The 19,460-nt window shown below is 40.4% G+C and overlaps 1 protein-coding gene across 1 annotated transcript in view; it reads right to left on the bottom strand.

Moving 5' to 3' along the window:
* Positions 1-204: 204 nt before the first annotated feature.
* The window catches only part of ENTREP1 (endosomal transmembrane epsin interactor 1), a 157,543-nt gene continuing 138,287 nt past the window's right edge, over positions 205-19,460 (bottom strand). The window contains exons 9-11 of the mRNA XM_069228755.1: positions 19,091-19,252; positions 16,062-16,351; positions 205-3,665 (exon numbers count right to left, since the gene is read on the bottom strand). Of these exons, the coding sequence (XP_069084856.1) occupies positions 3,459-3,665; positions 16,062-16,351; positions 19,091-19,252 (659 nt within the window). The 3' untranslated portion in view covers positions 205-3,458. The remainder of the gene's footprint in view (positions 3,666-16,061; positions 16,352-19,090; positions 19,253-19,460) is intronic.

Here is a 19,460-nt window from a genome sequence, read left to right as displayed (position 1 = left end):
ACTTTAGCACTTATTCATTGGATGGAATGCATTTAAAGTACTAGCCTGCCACTGAAACGATCATGTAACTCCCCCTACATGATTATACTCTCCCTGTTTCTCCTCCTTGAATTCCTCGAGAAATTCCTGTCTATCTCACTTCTCCTTGATATGCCCACCCACTTTAACTCCCCTTGTAGCAGTAAACTATTTGGAAACAATATCTTTATAATAATAACCAGTTAATTTTATTTGGATTGCTCCATTAAAAACACAGGCGCATTACAACCAGGTAGAAATCATCAATCAAATGGTAACACAGTCATGGTTAGATTTGGTTTTCTTAAAGGTTATGCAAGCATAAACAGTAAAGTGCAACTCAGATATTTACAAATTTGACACAGTTCAACAACGCGTTTTAATGCACATTCCAGTGGTTGGCAATTTCTCTCCATTTTCGCTGTACACACAAGGGTATTAAATGCATCCCACCTAGTGGTGTCATTAAACTTATTCAAGATAGGTCTAATAAGCCAATTTGTAAGAGAATCATAGTGCCTACACTGTAGGATATACTGCTTTCAGCTGACCCCCTTCTCACCCACGTAAGAGTAATAAGCCCTATGTGCCAAAATATGTGACTGAATCTTTAACTAATGATACCTAATTTCCTAGAAATACCAAGCCTTTTCAGAGGGGTAATATACAATGAGATGAGTTTAAGGTTATGTTCCTAGTAATGAAGAAGGGACAGTATTTTACATGCCATTTTAAAATTTCTACAGCTTCAATGAGGGAGGTCACTAAATCTTTGGCAAAGGAGGCCCAAACCCTAGTTCCCTTTAAATACTTTGAAGGCCCCAAAAGAACTCTCATAAATGTGTTTTATATTGTTTCCCATGGTTAAAATAACACTGAGGCTCAAAACTCGCACCCGTAGCATAGTATGGTTAAAAGTTTCTTGTAACAAAGGTAAACACTGTGAGAGAATACATCCACAAAAGTTATAATAGAATTGAAGCCAACCCTCTAAATTGGATGAGTTATTCACATGTGAGATTCACTTTTCATCTAAATGGAAGACCAATCCAGGGTAGGGGTAGTCATTAACAGACTCACCATGATCACTGTTAACATATCAAAGCCCTTTATATATGCGTTTACTAAATGCTACCACCTTGGGTTTAGTTGTAGTAATTGCTTGCTCTATCTCGTTGTTTGGCAGAACTTTCGGGGTAAGAGAAATCAGAGGTGTATCATCTGTATATTAGAATGTTTTGTCATTATACTAATTAATTTGCGGTGGGTCTAAGCTAATAGTACAACTACCTTTCCAAAGTCATAAATATTTAACAAAAACAAAAGATGGCCTAATGAACAGTATTGATGTGCCGCCCTCTTATTATATTTATTGGTTCTTGTACGACCACCCCTACTCGGTCTGGCCCAATCAGTGGTACCCACATAAAACAGTTCAGTAAGGGATATTAACCATTTGTCCTTGCCCAGGTATGCAAGCTTTGGCCAGAGACATTCTGCTAACAGAGCTTTCCTCAACCTTGCACAGAACTTTGACTCTGCTTAGAGTCAAAGGTCTTTGTAAGGTTGAAGTAAGCAGCAAATAAGCAGGTTTCTTGACCATTTATTTGATTATCATACATGGTTTTCAGTATGAACGAAAACTTCAGTCTACAGTGGCAAAACATTGTATGAGAATATGGGATAATGATGCCTGGAGTTATCCACTCTGAACAACCTTGGTATTCACTTTAAAGCAGATTTATCAAGGGTTTGCACTGATAGAAAATCATAAACCGTGACAGAGACCAATGCAATGTGTTGATAAATTGTTTACTTTCCATTGTATTTTTATTTTCGGTGGGAGCACCGATTTACACTACAAATGTATTACTTTGTATCAAGGGGTGTTCCATGGGTGGTACATGGGTATTCCCATGCTACCAACAATGGCTTTGGATGTAAAGCCCTATCTATTAACATTTGTAGACATGGCTTTGTGACAAAAAGTGCGCCTCCTTTAGGCATGTGCACATTAGGAGAAAAAGCTTTTTGCCAAATATTCCAAACTTTTTACGGGTGATGTACAGTGCTAGTACGCATGCAAAGTGCAAAAAGTTTTTAAGTATATGTGAGCATAGCATTTCACACTAGAGGTTACCCTTCCAGTACAAAACCGAAATAGATGCCACATACACGCATTTGCCATGTGGTAGAAAAGTTGAATGCCAGGTGATAGGCAGCCTAATTGTGCACCAGCAATTGGGTAGGGAACAGCCGTGTCATATGTTAGTAGATATGCACTATTGTGCTCTCTTCCCATCACGCAATGCAGCACAGTAACCTTGATTGCTACACTACCTTGCGTGAAATATAGTTAAATCTCCCTCATAAGACTACGGGCCTAAACCAGAGTTTCCAGGAGACTTTCCCTGGTGATCCTTCATTCGCAGTATCACTATATTCACCCTATCATCTTCAATAGATCACTTGACTTGGCTTCTGCTAACCAGTCCTCAGCATTCTCTGCTTGCTCTGTGTGGCACAGTTGCTACACACTCTGCTAGGTTAGCCCACCACGAATCACCATACCCTGACATACTCTGCCAAATCAGCTATTAAAACCTAATTATTCCATATTTCTTTTCGAACCTCACAACTGCATTTCACATCAACCGAAGCCTCATTTTTGAAATATTTTCACAGTACATTTCTCTGCGACCTTCTGGAGCGGCTCCATTGCTATTAACTTACTGTGTAGAACATGTTGGGTGAAAGAGCTCTATAGATTGCCAAATAAATAAAGACGTAGAACAGTGAATTCAACACTGACACCAAACACATAAATCCCACATTTTCGTTATTGATTCTTAGCTCTTAGCAATGTACCTCAGTTAAAACTGCTTGGTAAGCAGAATTAAACAGGTTTAAAAATAAGACTTTATACTTTTAAAATAATATTTTCAACAGTTGTTGTTTAAAGTTTGAAATTTTCTTAAGAATGAAGAAGTTAGGGTTGAGCCTTAAGTAAATCTGAAAATGTCATAAACAGCAGACATGGAAACAAGTCCCACAGCAGAGCAAGAGTTTTTTTTATAAATAAGCTTTTATAGAAACTCAGTCTTTCTGTTTTTAGCAAATAAGAATGCAGTGAAATTAAGTATAGGACAATCAACCCTACTAAAACAGGCAGCAAGGCACAGAACCATTATCCACAGACCAGCATTCACCTGTGCAAACATGGTTCCAGGATTAAAAGACTGCTCCATAAAAGTTCAAGCATATCCGAAGCAGAAGTAAAAAACACACTTTTTGTGCAGTAACTCGTTTGCCTGAGAAAGCTCCTGCCATTTTGCGATCAAACAGCAGAAAAGTGCAAAAATACTGTTACTGGAACAAAGCTCATCGGGCACAGCTTTAAATCTGCAAGTATCTGGTGTAAGGCCATAGATCAGCCCATCTCAAAGTACAGTTTCTCGTATGACACCGATGAGGCTATGAGGCCGTTCATGTTCTCCCCTCTGTCTTCTCAACTCTATCCTTGGTCCTTCAATGGTCGTAAAGGTGCTCAGATCCCCGCAGCTCACCAGGTGGAGTAAGTCCGGGCGTCGTCTTAAAGGGCATGAAGGCTGTCTCTTCGAAGAAGATGGCTGAGCAGGGGTCATTACCTTAGTATGAGACAAGAGGGGGAAAAAATAGAATCTCACATCAATAAATATCTTCATTTTGAAAATAGGGAAAACCTTCCCAGTTGCACTGCGTGACTGAAATTCAGAAGCCCCCAAACATTTGTAACTACTGCCCTTTACTTTGTACAAGTGATGGACTGCCTTGAGACGGCCAAGGGTATGAGAAGGTCAATGTGTCCCCCGTGATCATGTAATCAGCTTGAAAGAAAAGCAAAAGCTGTTGCTGTGAATGAGCAGAAAGGCTACTGGTCACATCCCAAAGAGAAAAGTTAAAATCATCAAGTTCTGTAAATTTGTCAATTCCAACTAAATTTAACTTAACTACTAAAGAACAATTTCTTATAAATGAACGGATGCAACCTGTGTCCCGGCGTGAACAGGTTTATTTCTGGATTGCACAAGAAATGTGCATGCTGATGGCCCAGCTTCTCGCTTCACTGGTTTTAAATAACTGACAGTATTGGTAGGATACATGAGTTGGCAAATAGTGCAGTAGGTTTACGAACAATGTTCTCACTGCAATTCTTTCCCCCTTCACCCATAATACTGGGAGCATGGTCTAGGGACAGGCAACCATATTTGCCCTCAAACAAATAGTGCTCCCCCGTCATGGTTAAAAATATACATATTTTGGTTATATAGAATGGAAGATCGAAAAACAGCCAATAGTAGGTAACAGAAAAGTATCAGAAGCCAGAAGAAGCCATGCTGGAAAATGATAAGGTTTGTCCACGAATAAAATCCATAAAAATTCAAATAGACAAAACAACAAGAACCAGAAGCGGCACCAGTATGAGTGATGTCATCACTGAGATGCACGCCAACCTGTTAAGTTGATCTGGCACCAGGCTTGTTGCCAACCTGTTTTTGAGTCAATCAGTCAAATTAGGAATCCCATAGACACAAAAGTTCCAATGCACACACTCAAAACCCAGAAAGAGAAAGGCAGTGAATAAAAGCGCTCAAGGAAGGATGAGGAATGGTAGAAGATGAAAAGGCATTTGCTAATTTCTACTGTTTCTTCTTCCTTCTTGGAACGTACCCATGAGACAAAGAAGGTTAGGTTCAGTTTGCACCAGGAGTTATAGGTTACACCAGATGAAATGTTGGCTGCCTGAGATGAAGAGCTATAACAGAAGCTGGTATTATTGCTGGACTTGATTTTATTAAATACACAAAGTTCACTGCTGTGTCAATGCTACTTTGCATATTATCAAAGAGCTTTTGCTACATACTACCGGATATCTTAGGGTGGCTTCCTTCATTTGAAGGTACTGTTGCTGTGCATCAGCAGCAGTCCCAAGGTTATCAGACCCGAGGTTCCCTGGTTCCAGCAGTGTGACGAAGGAAAGGACATGCTTGGCATCTGAGACAGGCAAAGCAGGTTGTCTCCTCAAAGCAACAGACTGTGGTGGAAGGAGCACTGTAGTATCCAAGTCAGTCCACCAGGCAACATGGGAGGCTTGCCAGGCAAGGTGGGCTTACCTCAAGTATTGCTTAAACTGATAACTGTGTGTGTCGTGTTGCGAGTAAGTAGATTGGATGCAGCATGGATAGTGCTGCGGTCAGGAAGCATCAGGCATTTCAGGCCTACCGCTGAGTTGCATGCCAGGTGGGTTTGATGTGTATCCCCTTTGTGACATAACAGCACTTATTCACACCTAAGGCTGGGTTTTGGCTTCTTTCAGAAAATTGAGCGGTTGCTTTTACACTCTGATCACCATGCTTCAACAAGTAAGAATTTTGCCTTATCCTATTTATAGGATTAGGACAGCAAGACAGTCCTAATGACTATCATTTTTGTTTTGTTCTTCTGGAACACACCACCAGCTGTACTTCACTAATGTTTTGTTGTGTTCAGTTTTATAGCAAGCCTGCTTTTCTTTTTCCCAGTCATAATAATTATTAGCACACCATCAGTATTTTAGCTGTTCTATGTAATCCTTATGTATGTTGCAAATCATAGCACAGAAGCTTTGTGAGATATCTCAGTGCCATTGATGGCACAAAGTTTGACAAACGCAGCTGGCCTTTTGGGGGCGGAAGGCAGTGCTTAATTTGCGCTTGTTGTTTCCGGTGCTGAGCACCGGCACTTATTTGTGAGGGCCGGGGCTTATTCTTATGCCTCAAGCATTTGCTGCAAGCAAAAGACAAATATGGGAAAGACGGAAGAAGGAAAAACTTAAAAGCGTCATAGAGGGAGAAAGTAGAAAGTTGCAGTATGAGCTGAAGGGGCAGGGGTGGCCATAAATGGATTGAAGAGACCCGAGATGGCTTCAGGATTACGCTGCCTCAGTATTCAGTGCTGGCAGATTTAATTACAGCAGCCTCGTGTTTAAGAGAAGGGCTTTGAGCACCGGCACCTCTTTATTTAGAAATTAAGCACTGGCTGAAGGTCAGCGGATTTTTGATCATTTCCACAAACCCTAGACTGATAATGTTAATTTCAGGTTGTGGGATGAATATCCTGAAGCCGTTGAAAGACTGGATACGCACTTCTTTAAAGTGCCCACCACTGTGGTAGAGAGACAACAGCTCTTCTGCAGAGGCTTAAGGGTACATGAAACTATTGGCCAGTATTTGGCAGGATTGAGTATTTTGGTCATGTGACTTTGACGGCTCTATAGATCAATGCTTGCGTGATCAAATTGTTTTAAGCTGTTTTTATAAACAAACAAAAAGCCGAGAAGTATCTCTCTTGTAGCACGAATCCTGCATAAGCTGAAACTATTGATATCACCAAAGGTGTAGAGCGGTCAGCCATAGCAACTAGGAAACAGCATCTCCAACAAATCATCTGTGCCTGTTAATCTCATTTCAAACTCTTCAAAGTGAAACCGTAGTAAGAAAAAACACAGGAAGAAATGAGAAGGCTGTTCCCAAGCACAACAGTTGTTATAGATGCGGTTCGCATTTCCACATGGCTAACATTTCCATTAGTCCAGGATTCGACAGATCCTGCAAAAATGTAAGAAGGCCAGCAACTCTGCAAAGGTATGTAAGGCAAATCAAACAAGCATTTGCAATGCAACGGGTCTCGCGTTTTTGCTCATGTTAGAGCTGATAGCGTTGTAAACTCCTAACCCGACTTTTCACCTATTGGCAAAAGTGTATTTATGTACCTAACCTGAAAAAGTGCAATTAACTGTGTAAAGCGCTAGACTTCTGCCAAGCGAAATCTCGCTTGTAAAATAGAGAAAAAGTAGTCCACGAGCCGGACAGAAAACAGCGAGCCTCGCATGTTTTCTGTACTTGGTCGATGCGCTCGAGGAGGGCTAGCCACCGGAAAAGGCATGACGTGTGCATGCCTTTGACTAATGAAAGCAAGCGGATTTTAATAGTCAAGCCCACGAACCAATGAAAAACACTGACGTGATGTCGACAGGGCTCCGAGCCCTTTTCTAGTAACTAAAGCGTCTCGCTGCGATACGCATGCGCGAGCGCATGCAACACAGGCTCAACCCTAAAAACGATTCAAGTCAGCAGCTTACAATTGGACTACTAGCCCAGGAAATGGACAACTACAAATCTGTATGACTGAGGAAATGATTTCTAATGTTAACCATAACAAGACTTTGAGGGAGATTTACAAACATTTTGCGTTGGGTTAGCATCACAAATGTGACGCTAACCAGCATAAAATGCTTTTTTACTAATTTATTGTCCAGTGCAAAACTCGTTGTGTACTGGAAAGTACCCTAAAAGTAACACAAAGCTCGAGAAGCACTACTTTGCGTTACTTAGAACCACAGGGGCGTTACATGGTGGTAATTGGGCGTTCCCATGCAACCACCCATGCCTTTTGATGCAAAAACCCGACCTACAATCAATAGTAGAAAGAGTATTGCGCCAAAGTTAAAGCCTTTTAAAAGCAGGTGTTAAAAGGTGAAATGTATCCATTTCTCCTTTCTTTTCCAACTTTGCATGTGCTGCACTGTGCAGCACAGATGCAGCGTGGGAAAAATTTTAAAGTGTGTCTAAGCATAGTATTTTGTACTGGACGGGTACCCTTCCAGTATAAAACCTATACTAGATTCACGCACACACCCTTGCACTATGGCACAAAGGTGTGTGCGTGGCGCACGACAGCTAAAATCATCGCCGGCACTAGGGAGAGGAGAGAGCCTTATCGCTGTAGATATGGCGCTCTCCTGACCCCTCCCTGTCACGCAGCGCTGTGTAGCATTTTTGGATGCTGCATGATTATTGGGTAAATCTGGGCCTTTGTGTGATATTGTAACAGGAACAAAATACACTGGCGGTTACCTCTAACTCTAGCTCTCTTATCACCATCATATCAGGATCAGGTGTTTTTCTCTCACTAGAAAAACGTTGATCTGATACCTTCTGATATTGATCTTATGGTTGAAGTAGAATTGATATGGTAGGTTATATCTGGCACGTGGTGCTGTACAGTGACCACAAAATTGTCCCCTAATTGATGTTGACCAGAACGGTTATATCATTTTGGAGTGGAAAGAGCATGCCACAATTGGGTATGTTCCTGGGATTTTGGGTCTAATGTCCCTCGTAGCTTTGGAAAACTTGAAAGTACTGAACATTTTGTATTCCTACAATGCGGTGTTCAAGAAAGAGTTGTGATGCATTAAGGGATTGTCATCCATTCCCCAAAACTTTAGAATATTTGCACAACTGGACAATGCAAGTTACTTTTCTGTCATTGATTAAGATCGCCATACCATGAGAGTGAGTTTGCTTAGGAGTCTAGGACGTTGACTACTTTTCTTACAGATTTTGGTGCTTACAGATAATCAAGAATGCTCTTTGGGTTGGCATCCAAGCCTCAGTCATTTAAAAGCTCATGCTTGGGTTGTTCCACAAATACATGGTGTTCATGCCTTTAATGTCGACATTTTGATTTATGTATTTTCTAAAGAATAGCACAGTTAACTTGTTGATCAGGTGCTGAGTGTGTTGGAAGAGGATAGTAAGATGGTGAAATTGAAAAAAATGCAATTTTTTTTACCGAGGACATAGAATATTTGGGTGACTATCTCACACAAGATGGCACTAGAGCCAAACATCCCTTGGCCAATACTGATGGCCATCCTCCAACTGGTGCAGAAGGTGTTGAATACATTTTGGGCTTGAGTGAGTACTATTCACGCTTAGTGGAGGGATTTGCAGTTGTTAATGATCTGTTGAAGCATTTGCTTCGCAAAGGTGTACCGTTTGAATTGGGTAAGAATAAATCTTAATTTTTTGCTTAGCACTGAAAGGATCATTGTTGAAGTACCCACTTTGAAACGGTATTTACAGAGTGAGTTGTGCATTATTACAGTAGATGTGAGTACACACAGAACTAGAGTTATATTGCACCAGAGGATTAGTAATCTAAAACATACCATTACATTTGCAGCAAGGGGGTTATGTCCTAAAGAACACTACAATACCGCACGATTGAGTGATCAGCTCTGTCATGTGTATGGGCTGAGGATTATTTTGAATGTATTTTTGGGGAAGCACATTAATTTTATGTACTGACCACAAACCTTTGCAGTATCTACTTTTAGAAAAGGCCAAAAACAAAGGCTATCCAAGACTAGTGGGGTTTTTATTCAGCTTTCAGGAATTTAACTTTGAGACCTTTTGGCAAGGTGAGCACTACAGAAATAGCATATACTAACATGCCTGCATACATACAGTGAGCATGGATGAAAAAAGGCTTTATTTTTGCAGCTGGAAGATACACATAGCAGGAGCAGCGAAGGTAAAATGCACTGCAAACATGCTTCCTACTCCAACTGCGCATTCAAACCACAACTACATGATCGCTCAACATGTCAACATGTCACACTTGTAACTTGGAAGGAAGGTTGGCTAAATACCCTGGTTCCATTATTCCTGGTAGATGACACAACCCTGTGACACCACACAAACAATGGCCCTTGCCTTGCCCAATATGTAAACAGATACCAGCAAAATGCCAAAAATACAAAGATAATGTCCTGTGGTTGACATCATACTCTAATTCAATGAATTTTTTGCATTAGGATCGTACCAGCAGCTTACAGGGGAATAAACCATTCAAGTCTCCCATCCCCATATTTTTTTTTTATCAAAGTACAGGATACCACACTGCCATTTACATGCTCAGTTAGAAATGGGTCAGATCAAGCATGTAATGCCAGGACTAGCTAGATGGCATGGGGTGGGAAACAGCCATTCCTTATTATGGGAATACGATACCAGTGCCATCAGTCTGAAAATCAAGGCATATTACTTGTACTGCAGAACAGCTCTAATGTGCAGATAAGTCTACACTCCAGCCATGACGTGATTAGAAGCATAACTGCAACACATAGAAAAACAGCAGTCTATTGGACTAAACTTCTGGCCAATAAACACCAAAGAGGCCCTAAGACCAGAGAATCTTGCTGGCATGGTAGACAGAGCTGCTGCTACCTCCTAGAAGCAAACAAACACAAAAAGCATAGAAGCAGCAAAGCAATCTTGATGAGTAAAAAATGTGGGCCATATCACCGGCCCTTTGCTTCCTCAAACGCAATGCCAGTGAGCAATAGAGTATTGCATGCCAACCATCAAGAGCTTAATTAAGTTGACATCATCTGAGACAATGGTGGGCTTCAAGTAGATGCCAAGTCAGAAAGATCCTCAACATAACATTTTTCCCCATCAAATGCAAGAAGAAAAAAAAAAATGCCTCTGCATAAGTACGTAAAAGTCCATAAAATGACAATGGCTACAAGCTGTGGATCAGTGCAATACCATCCATGCTGAACCAGAAAACAAAATAGATAAACGATGTTCCTGGGACATCATCACAGCCTTTAAATGAGGAAAATTGTATGATGTCCACATGTATTAAAGCAAAAATTACTTGTGGTACGAATCACATTCACTAGAACTCACAAAAGGTACATAACTAAGTCATCTCTTCTTCACAATAGGCTTTACGAACTCTAGCTCTTCTTTCAGATTTTGTCATTTCTGAGGAAATATTTAATGGTGGGTGTCCTTGGCGTTCTCCATCAGCGGCAAATTATCTGCTCTGTCTCCATCATCTGGTGCTTTTAAAGCACTATCTTACAACTCCTTTTATGTATTCACATCCAAAGCATTTGCATGTCACAGCGGGATGGTTGGTAGCACTTTGCAAAACCCATAAATGAATACAATAAATATGTAGGTCACACATAAGCTTGACTTCCACTCAACATTTTGCAGCATATGAAGAACACTTAAGGTACAACTCAACCCTCAGTTTGATTTGTACCTTAAGCGCAGAAAGGTGTTAAGTCCAGGGAGAATGCAGATGGACTACGTTATAGGTAGTGAATAGGAAACATCAGCAGAAATGAAAGAGAGGCCAATGTCACCCTCCTATGAGGGTTAATAAATGGCAAAACAGAGGACAAGAATGCTCACCATCTTGGCAAACTCCTCCTACACATTCATCTGGATTCAGGGTGTCCAACATACGGGCACAGTGAAATGTATTTGGTGTTCAGAATCAGGGGCACGTGTGTGTGTGTGTGTGTGTCATAATACAAGCTCTATGGGATGGGTCTGTGATCAGTCAGGCAGGGTGCACATGGTGTGCTCTCTCTGTAAATCCATGTTCAGGCCTGAGATTACAGGAAACATACATGGACCTTTCTTTACAAATCTGTGCGCTGGGCTGGGCCTGGAGGAAAAACTCACACACACATACCAATGCGGCACGTCAACTGTCTGCCTGATCATAAACCACTCTTGGACTAGTAAGCTCACAGAGAGAATAAAAAATCCTTCATGCAAGAAACTCTGGCATAGGCTGCAATAGATGGCCTGCTGGTCTGTAGGAGGTGGATATTGAGGCGACTGCAGTACAGGTGAAGAAGAGGTTGCGTTCATCCTCCTCTCCTAGTTCCCTTGTCCATTCCAGACAGTCAGATGACCTATGTTCTGCTCAGCTCTGAACCGGCTTTCCATTTTATTCTTTGCCTGATCATTATACTTTTAATTCACTTTCTCAGATCTTGGCTCTTTGGTCCTCCTATGTTTAGACGTTCAGAGCCTCCTAGCACCTGAACGCATGTATCACATGTTGCAACTCCATTGGAGTTGTTTGGATTCTGCACAATGAATGATTGAACACTCCACTGTGCAATGAAATTGGAGAAATGTTTTGTGACCATGTACTGCCATTTGATAAATTTTGTTTTGACCAATGACTTTGTGTTTCACCACTGCGCATATTAGTTGCTCAATGTTCACCAGTAGCACATGGTATGTTTTGTTCAGTTTAGCCGCCTATGGGCTTTGACATTGCATTAGTCATTACATTCTGTATTCTGCCTATTGGCTTTGACATGGCATTAGCCATTACTTTCTGTATTCAGTTGAGCCGCCTATGGGCTTTGACATTGCATTAGCCATTACATTCTGTATTCTGCCTATTGGCTTTGACATGCTGTATCCAGTCTAGCCGCCTATTGGCTTTGACATTGCATTCCTATTGGCTTTGACATGATGTATTCAATTTAGCTGCCTATTGACTTTGACATGCTATTAGATATTCTGCCTATGGGCTTTGACATGATATTATATATTGCATTTTGTATTCAGCTTAACTGCCTATTGGCTTTGACATGATATTCAGCTCCGCTGCCTATTGACTTTGACATGATATTATACATTGCATTTTATATTCAGCTCAGCTGCCTATTGGCTTTGACATGATATTATACATTGCATTTTGTATTCAGCTCAGCTGCCTATGGGCTTTGACATGATATAAGACATTGCATTTTGTATTCAGCTTAGATGCTTATTGGCTTTGACATGACACTAGACATTGCATTTGATATCTAGGTTAGCTGCCTATTGCCTTTAACGTGGAGTTAGATCTTGCAGTTGAGAATCCAAGCTGTATTTTTCCAAGCTGTGTTTTTGCACAAGAGAACCAAGATGTTTTTCTCACAGTAGACTAGACATGATAAGAGAGAGTACATGGGTGTTGTTTTTCTTCGCTAGAGCTTGGGAACAGGAGTAGTCTTGGAGACCTGGCCAGTCTCCAAAAGGCTTGCTCAGTTTCCCAGGTCTGAGAGGAGGGGGCACACCTTTGTAACGAATGTAACAGGCTGCAGAGAGTCAGATTCGAATCTGCCGGACCTCGTGCTGGAGCTTGGCGCCAGCTGCCAGCAATCCCGTGTGGGTAGATGAATCTCTTTCTCGCGGCTGACAGGGGTCATCAGCTTGCAGACCTTAGAAAGATGAAGCTGTAGATAGTTTCCCACACGGTGAAGTATTTGTTTTGCTTTGCATTCAATATCTTATAAATATAACCTGCTGTGTATATTGCAAACTGATATATTTTGTTTGATTAACGCGGACTTGAAAGCTACTAATTCGTCATACATAAAAATCGGGGTTGGGGAAGAATTAACAACAATAAAAGTCTTCTTTGACCTCAGAAGTGCATTTCTGGTGTGTTATGTTAGTGCTTAGAAACTAAATAAGAGGAAAGCACTACAGACCAGGAAGAAAGATGACTTCGAGGGGGTCAGATGCCAGTCTGTCTTCTGAGTCCATATTTTGTTAACTGAGTGAACAGAGTGGCTAAAAAAATACAATCAGCACTTCAGAAATGTTGCAGCACAGCACCTCGGTGGAATCACACACAGCATCTCTCTTAGAATAGCAAATGTCATGTCTGTTACAAGTTGTTCTTTGTTACTAATCATGATGCAGGCTTTATAGTGATGGCGCACGAACAGTGGGGCATCTTTAAGAGCCACCTAGCGCCATTCTAACGCCACATTAGCGTCACTGTTTTGCGCTAATGTGGTGTTAGAAGTCAAAAAACGCCGCACTATATTTACAAAGTGTTGCAATGCATGCATTGCGCCACTTTTTAACCCTTTGTGCTACATTATGCTTGTCCCAGGTATAATGTATGAAAGGGGGCGTTCCCCCATGGGGGGGCGGGGCAAAAAAATGGCATAAGGAAATCTAAGAGATTTCTTTGCACTTTTGTTTTTGCACTTTTAACGCCTGCTTAGAGCTGGCATTAAAAGGAGGCTTCCATTGGTTAAAATGGGCCTCTGGGTGCTTTGCATGATTAATGTCAGAATATTTTACGCTAATCCTGCAAAGTGCCGGACTAGCGTAAAAAAAATCTCACGCTAGTCCACTAACTATTGCCGTGGTGCGTTGCATTTTAAATATGGCGCACACAGGGTGGCGTTAGGGGGGCGCTAAGGGGAGCAAGAAAAATGGCGCTGTGTGCAGCACCATTTTTCTTAAATATGCCCTTGTGTATCTTGTATCTTAAGAAAAAGTCACTCTGCCCTGCCTAGGACACCTAATTGAATAATCCCACAACAGATGACAAAGCTTTAAAGAACAGTAAGAGTCCTGAAAGTCAAGGCTAAAGGAGACTGATTCAGGCTTTTGACCAACTTGACATCTACCCAACTTGGCATTTGTGACAGGCTTTCACTTCGATTCATGATTGTGTTATGTTCTTTTGTGTGTTACATCCAATGCGATTCTAATCACAAGTTGCTTTTCCTTTGTTTTTGTGTATATGATACAACTTTCCTCAATTAAAGTCCACAATGATGTTCCTGGAACTGATTTTAAATATTTTGTTTTCTGGCATTGTGTGTATGCTATTGCACTGATCGCAAGATCTGTAACTGTATTCCTGTATCCATCAGGACCACTCCAATGCTGTGGCAATTTAAGAAATAGTTTAATACACACATCTTTAAAAAACACAACGCCACAATGTATGAGCAGTCCACAAACCAACTACCTCTTCTACCACTTGCTAACTTTTATCTTGTCTTTGACATTTTTGGCTACACTAATGCAATAGAAAAACACCACACAAATACATACATTAAAAGATTTGGCAGCCTCCAGACATTGCGTGTGTTTGTGTGAAATTAAGTTTGCCTGGCTGTGAGTCCTTCACCTGTTGATTTCGCTAGCTCGCATCTGCTGTATCCAATGGAAGGAAGTCTTGAGACTGTGGCTCTCAGTGGAAAAAGTACTATCCAGGGAAATGGGGAATTATCCGGAGAGGACCTGGGGCACCAAAGCTCAGAATGAGGTTGCCAGTGATTGAGTACCTGGCATTGCTATGGGCATAGTTACCACAAGTTCTAAACCAGTGTTTAACCGGGCATCTTTTCGCATGGTTTCCCTTGACTTTTTGCTTTCTGGCCTTCAGTTTTGACTGTGTGCTGAGCTTCCTTTTTGCTGCCTTTAGGATTCTGTGCGATTATTCACTGCTGACCAGTGCTAAAGCACATGTATTCTTTGTCTAAAACATGGTAACATTGGCTTCTTCATGAAAGACTCGCCTGGAATTTGTTAGCTGCAGCCTCCAATGGACCTAGAACTTGTCACAATGCTTCCCTGTCCTGTTACTTGGCTGTCCTCTCAAGCAAGGTATGCTGAAGTGAACATTTGCTCTCAATACTCTACTTCCATTCGAGCATAGAAAGAATGTGCTTAATAAATACTTAGGTGTATGTTACTGAAATCAGCAGGTACCACCAAAACAGCATTAAATGGACAAAATCTACCTTTTTGTATTTGTGTTAATTAGTTATCAGACTAAACAGGACCTTGGCCATCCTCTAGTGATTGCTCCATTAATTTCACTTTGAAAGCACATCATTTATCCAACAATTGTTTGTTAAGGATTGTCAGATTTTTCTGGAGCAGCCAATTATTACAATAGATGAGTTTTTTCAAATAGGTGAGGAAATTAACATTTACATCAGTACTAGACAGTCTTGCCATTGGTCAGAACACTTAGGCCCATATTTATACTTCTTAGCACCGCATTTTGCATCATTTTTTGACGCAAAAGCGGCGCAAACCTTCAAAATACAATTGTATTTTGTAAGTTTGCGCCGCTTTTACATCAAAAACATTCACAAAAAGGGGGGTACCCTGTAACCCCAACCTGCTTAGGGTACTATCCTAAACGTAATCACAAAAATTAGCAGGCAGGGACAAATGTAATTAATGTATGAGTTGTAAATTCGATGTATATTGATTTGTGCCATAATATGTGTTGTCATGATGAGGTATATACTGCAGCATGTGAATAAATTTAATAAATATGGGAAAGTAATTCACCCTTGTAACCAATAGTGATTATTTGGTTATTAAAATAACGAGTAGATTTGTCCCTGCCTGCTCATTTTTGTGATTATGCTTTTGCGTCAAAAAGCGGCACATATGTGGCGCTAAAGAAAGTATAAATATGGGCCTTAGCTTACGAGGAGTCTATGGATATTGATGGTGATTCCGGATATACGATGGAACGTCTGGAGTCACTCATGAAATAAAAAAGCGCATTTAGTGAATCGATGTAGAATGAAATACCTGATCAAGGAAGTTAGCACTTGTTATGGCTTCATCCATGTGCTCTTCATCCGACTTAAGGACTGACTTGATGTTGTCTACCAGCTCCTGTATGTCGGGAGTCATGCTGCAAGAGGACTCTCCTAAAAATCTCGCCACCAGGAGTTTAGTGTCTATGTAGGACTTGTAATCCACTAGTGACCGAGGCCTTGCTCTTGCAGCTCTGGACCGCAGTGCCCTTCTCAATGCGACAGCAGCAAATTTAGGCCTCAGTTCGGTTTGTGTTGCGGCTTCGCAGCTTGCAACTGTTCCTGAAGTAAAAAAAGAAAGACAGAATTGAAGTAATTACAATACAAGTCAGTATTGTTGAAACACTGGTCTTGCCTCACTTTTTCATACTTCCACCAGTGACTGGTTGATGTGTTAATGATTATAATTTTCCCTTCAAATTGGATCACAGTCACTACAGTGCATAGCAACACAGATAAGGCTTTGTACAACAGGTGGCATTGCCTGAAGGAAAAATACAATTATGTGTCTTTTCCAAGATCTATAAATAAGCTCACTTGTTTCTTGAATGCAGTGCTTTGTTAAATAAATCCAATGTTAACATATTGATTCGAACTGCAAAATCACTTTGGAGGCAGGAAAACAGGTCAATGTGGAGAAGTGAGGGCAGAACTAAATCTAAATAATAGAGATAACATATAGGATGCAGCAACATGCTGAAAATAAAAGTTGCTTTTCCACATTTTTTGAATAATGCACCAACCAAACCCTAGCCATAAAAGAAATACTAGAGTAACAAAACGCACATGGCCGAACCATGACAGTTCTTTACAAAGACACAAATATGATCAAAATTCACAACCCATTCCGCTAAAGTAAAACTGAATGTCCATAATCCAAGATGCACTTTACCCACAGGCACAGAAAAGAGACCAGTGCATGACAAAACACACACTTAGGCTTTGTAGGTTCTCCTGAAGTCAATCATATGTTTTATGTTTTCATTAACTAAAACATGTTAGCCAGCAAACAGATAGTTCACAAACAAAGTAGAGGCCAAGTTAAAAGCAGCATTAGCGGTAATCACATAGTTTCACCGGAACAGATAACAAAAAACATCCTTCCAAAATAACTGTACATTGTATTCTCCATTCTAAGCATTTTAAGCAGTATTTACTTATTTCCAACATAAAATAAGTAATCTCACTACTTCTAGAATCAAAGTCAAAAAGTATTTCCATTAGAGAATCAAAGTAAGATTCCTGTGCGCACTTTGCTTGTTTAGGCTATCCCTCACTAGATGAACTACTTTCCACCACTTTATGCCGCCTGTACACAGTACCTTCAGTCTGCTTAGCTGAATTAGTGAAATATGAATTGTGACATATATTTTCAAACATGCAACAGTAAGGGCTTGATCACTAAGATTAGTCAGAGTGATAGTCCCACCACTCCACTTCTGGGAACTTGGGGCCTGATTACGACCTTGGAGGATGGGATACTCTGTCACAAACTTGACAAATATCCCACCCATCTTTTGACAAGTTCCATAGGATATAATGGAACTTGTAATACATCGGACAGAATATCCGTCACATTTGTGACGGACTATCCCATCCACCAAGGTCGTAATCCGGGCCCTAGTTTCACTGCAACGAAAAATACTGGGTACAGTGTATCAGTGGGCCAACCTCCATGAGTGAGTCGAAAGCAGATGGATCAGCCCTGCCTATGTCCCTACAGCTTCTCCAAACATACGCCAACCATGGGATATCATTAACTCTATCTAGGGTTAAGCAGTCAGTTAAACAGACCTTAACCAGGGAAGCATCAGGGTTTACCCAGCACTTAGTCTAAAGCAAAAGCAGAGCTAACTTTATTTGATCTCAATGTAAGGGAGGCCCAGTTCCCCTTAAACAATAAAGGTAGCTGTACAGTTAGGTGCAACCAATAATCTGAGGGTAAAAGGGTTTTTGAGCTTTTAAAGGTAATGAACAACCACAAGACCCCAACCACCAGCACCATAGAGCCCAGCGGATAGGCATTTGCTTCTGTAAAGACCAAGCATCTCGGCAATGGGCTTATTTTTCAACTTACTGATGAAACTGAAGATTGCTTCTATGTTTCTTCCCAATTGTTATGTTTTTGTTGAGATAAGCTCATTTCAACTACGGGGCTGACTAAGGGTGATACTTAATAATTAAAATACTTCACTTTCTCCAGACATCTGCCCCCCCATAAAAAGTGATATAGATCTGGAACACGATCTCCCACAGGTCATGGTGTATGTTTTTGCAACATTTTATTTTAAATCAAGGGAGGCCACAAGGGATAAAAATGAGTCCAGTAGTGTCTGGAAACCATTTGCAGTACAGGTCGTTATTACAGCGTCATCCAAGTATAAAGAAATTGGAATATGATGGGTCCCCACCTTTGGCATATCCTTACCTCTATCTATTAGGTGTTTACTGACCCCATTAATATATAAAATAAATACAAAGGGGAACAATACTCTAAGCATCATTTGGGTATTGTTACACATTTTAAACAATAAAATCGAATTATATTTCCTATATTTACAATTGCATTACATTTCCCCAATTTACAATCTTTAGACACAGGGAGGGTAAATGCTTTGTCCAGAATCACTGTCTTATCACTACACATCAATAAACATATTCAACAAAATAACAGCAACTCATAAATGTAGTTAGTAGAACAAGAACACATTTCTTCTCCTAAATCAAGGCTAGGGTGACTTTCAGTAGACACCACTTAAAACACAAACATAAGTTACGACATTTCAAAGCACAGATTTACACAACCTTGATTTAAGTAAATTTGTTTGAGATTTGACTGAAACAAGATCAGATGCAGTTAGAGTATTGCAAAATAGCAACATTGTGGCACCACAAAACTGAACACAATAATTTATTACATGTGTTTTTATGATATAATATTTTATATCATCTTGTTTTGCATGTATTCCATAATATATGATATTATATGGTATCATTATATAGAACATATATTAGTATTACCTCTAGCTAGCACATCATGTAAACCAGGATCGCTGTTTGATCTTTTAAAATTGCGTGTGCAGTTTTCCTTGGTCTTAGGCATTGAAACTGGCAAGGGATTTGGCAAAGGATCACTTTCCCTCCCAGTTGATGACAGACCTGATGTGGATGGACCATCTTCGTCTAAAAGGAAAATAAATAATTAATAAAACCCAAAAAACTGGGATATCATAAATTATATATTGTTGTGTTATTGCCACCCTCGTCCAAACTACCCTACTTTCCCACTGGCATTGTTATTGAATTATATAGATTTTTATTCATAAAGCAGAATACCTATAATTAGAAAAACGTTTACTGGTTAACTCTTTAAATAACGTCTCTGCTTCCC

This window comes from Pleurodeles waltl, chromosome 1_1 (assembly GCF_031143425.1).
Source record: "Pleurodeles waltl isolate 20211129_DDA chromosome 1_1, aPleWal1.hap1.20221129, whole genome shotgun sequence".
Taxonomy (NCBI): Eukaryota; Metazoa; Chordata; class Amphibia; order Caudata; family Salamandridae; genus Pleurodeles; species Pleurodeles waltl.
This window is presented reverse-complemented; position numbering and strand designations above follow the sequence as displayed.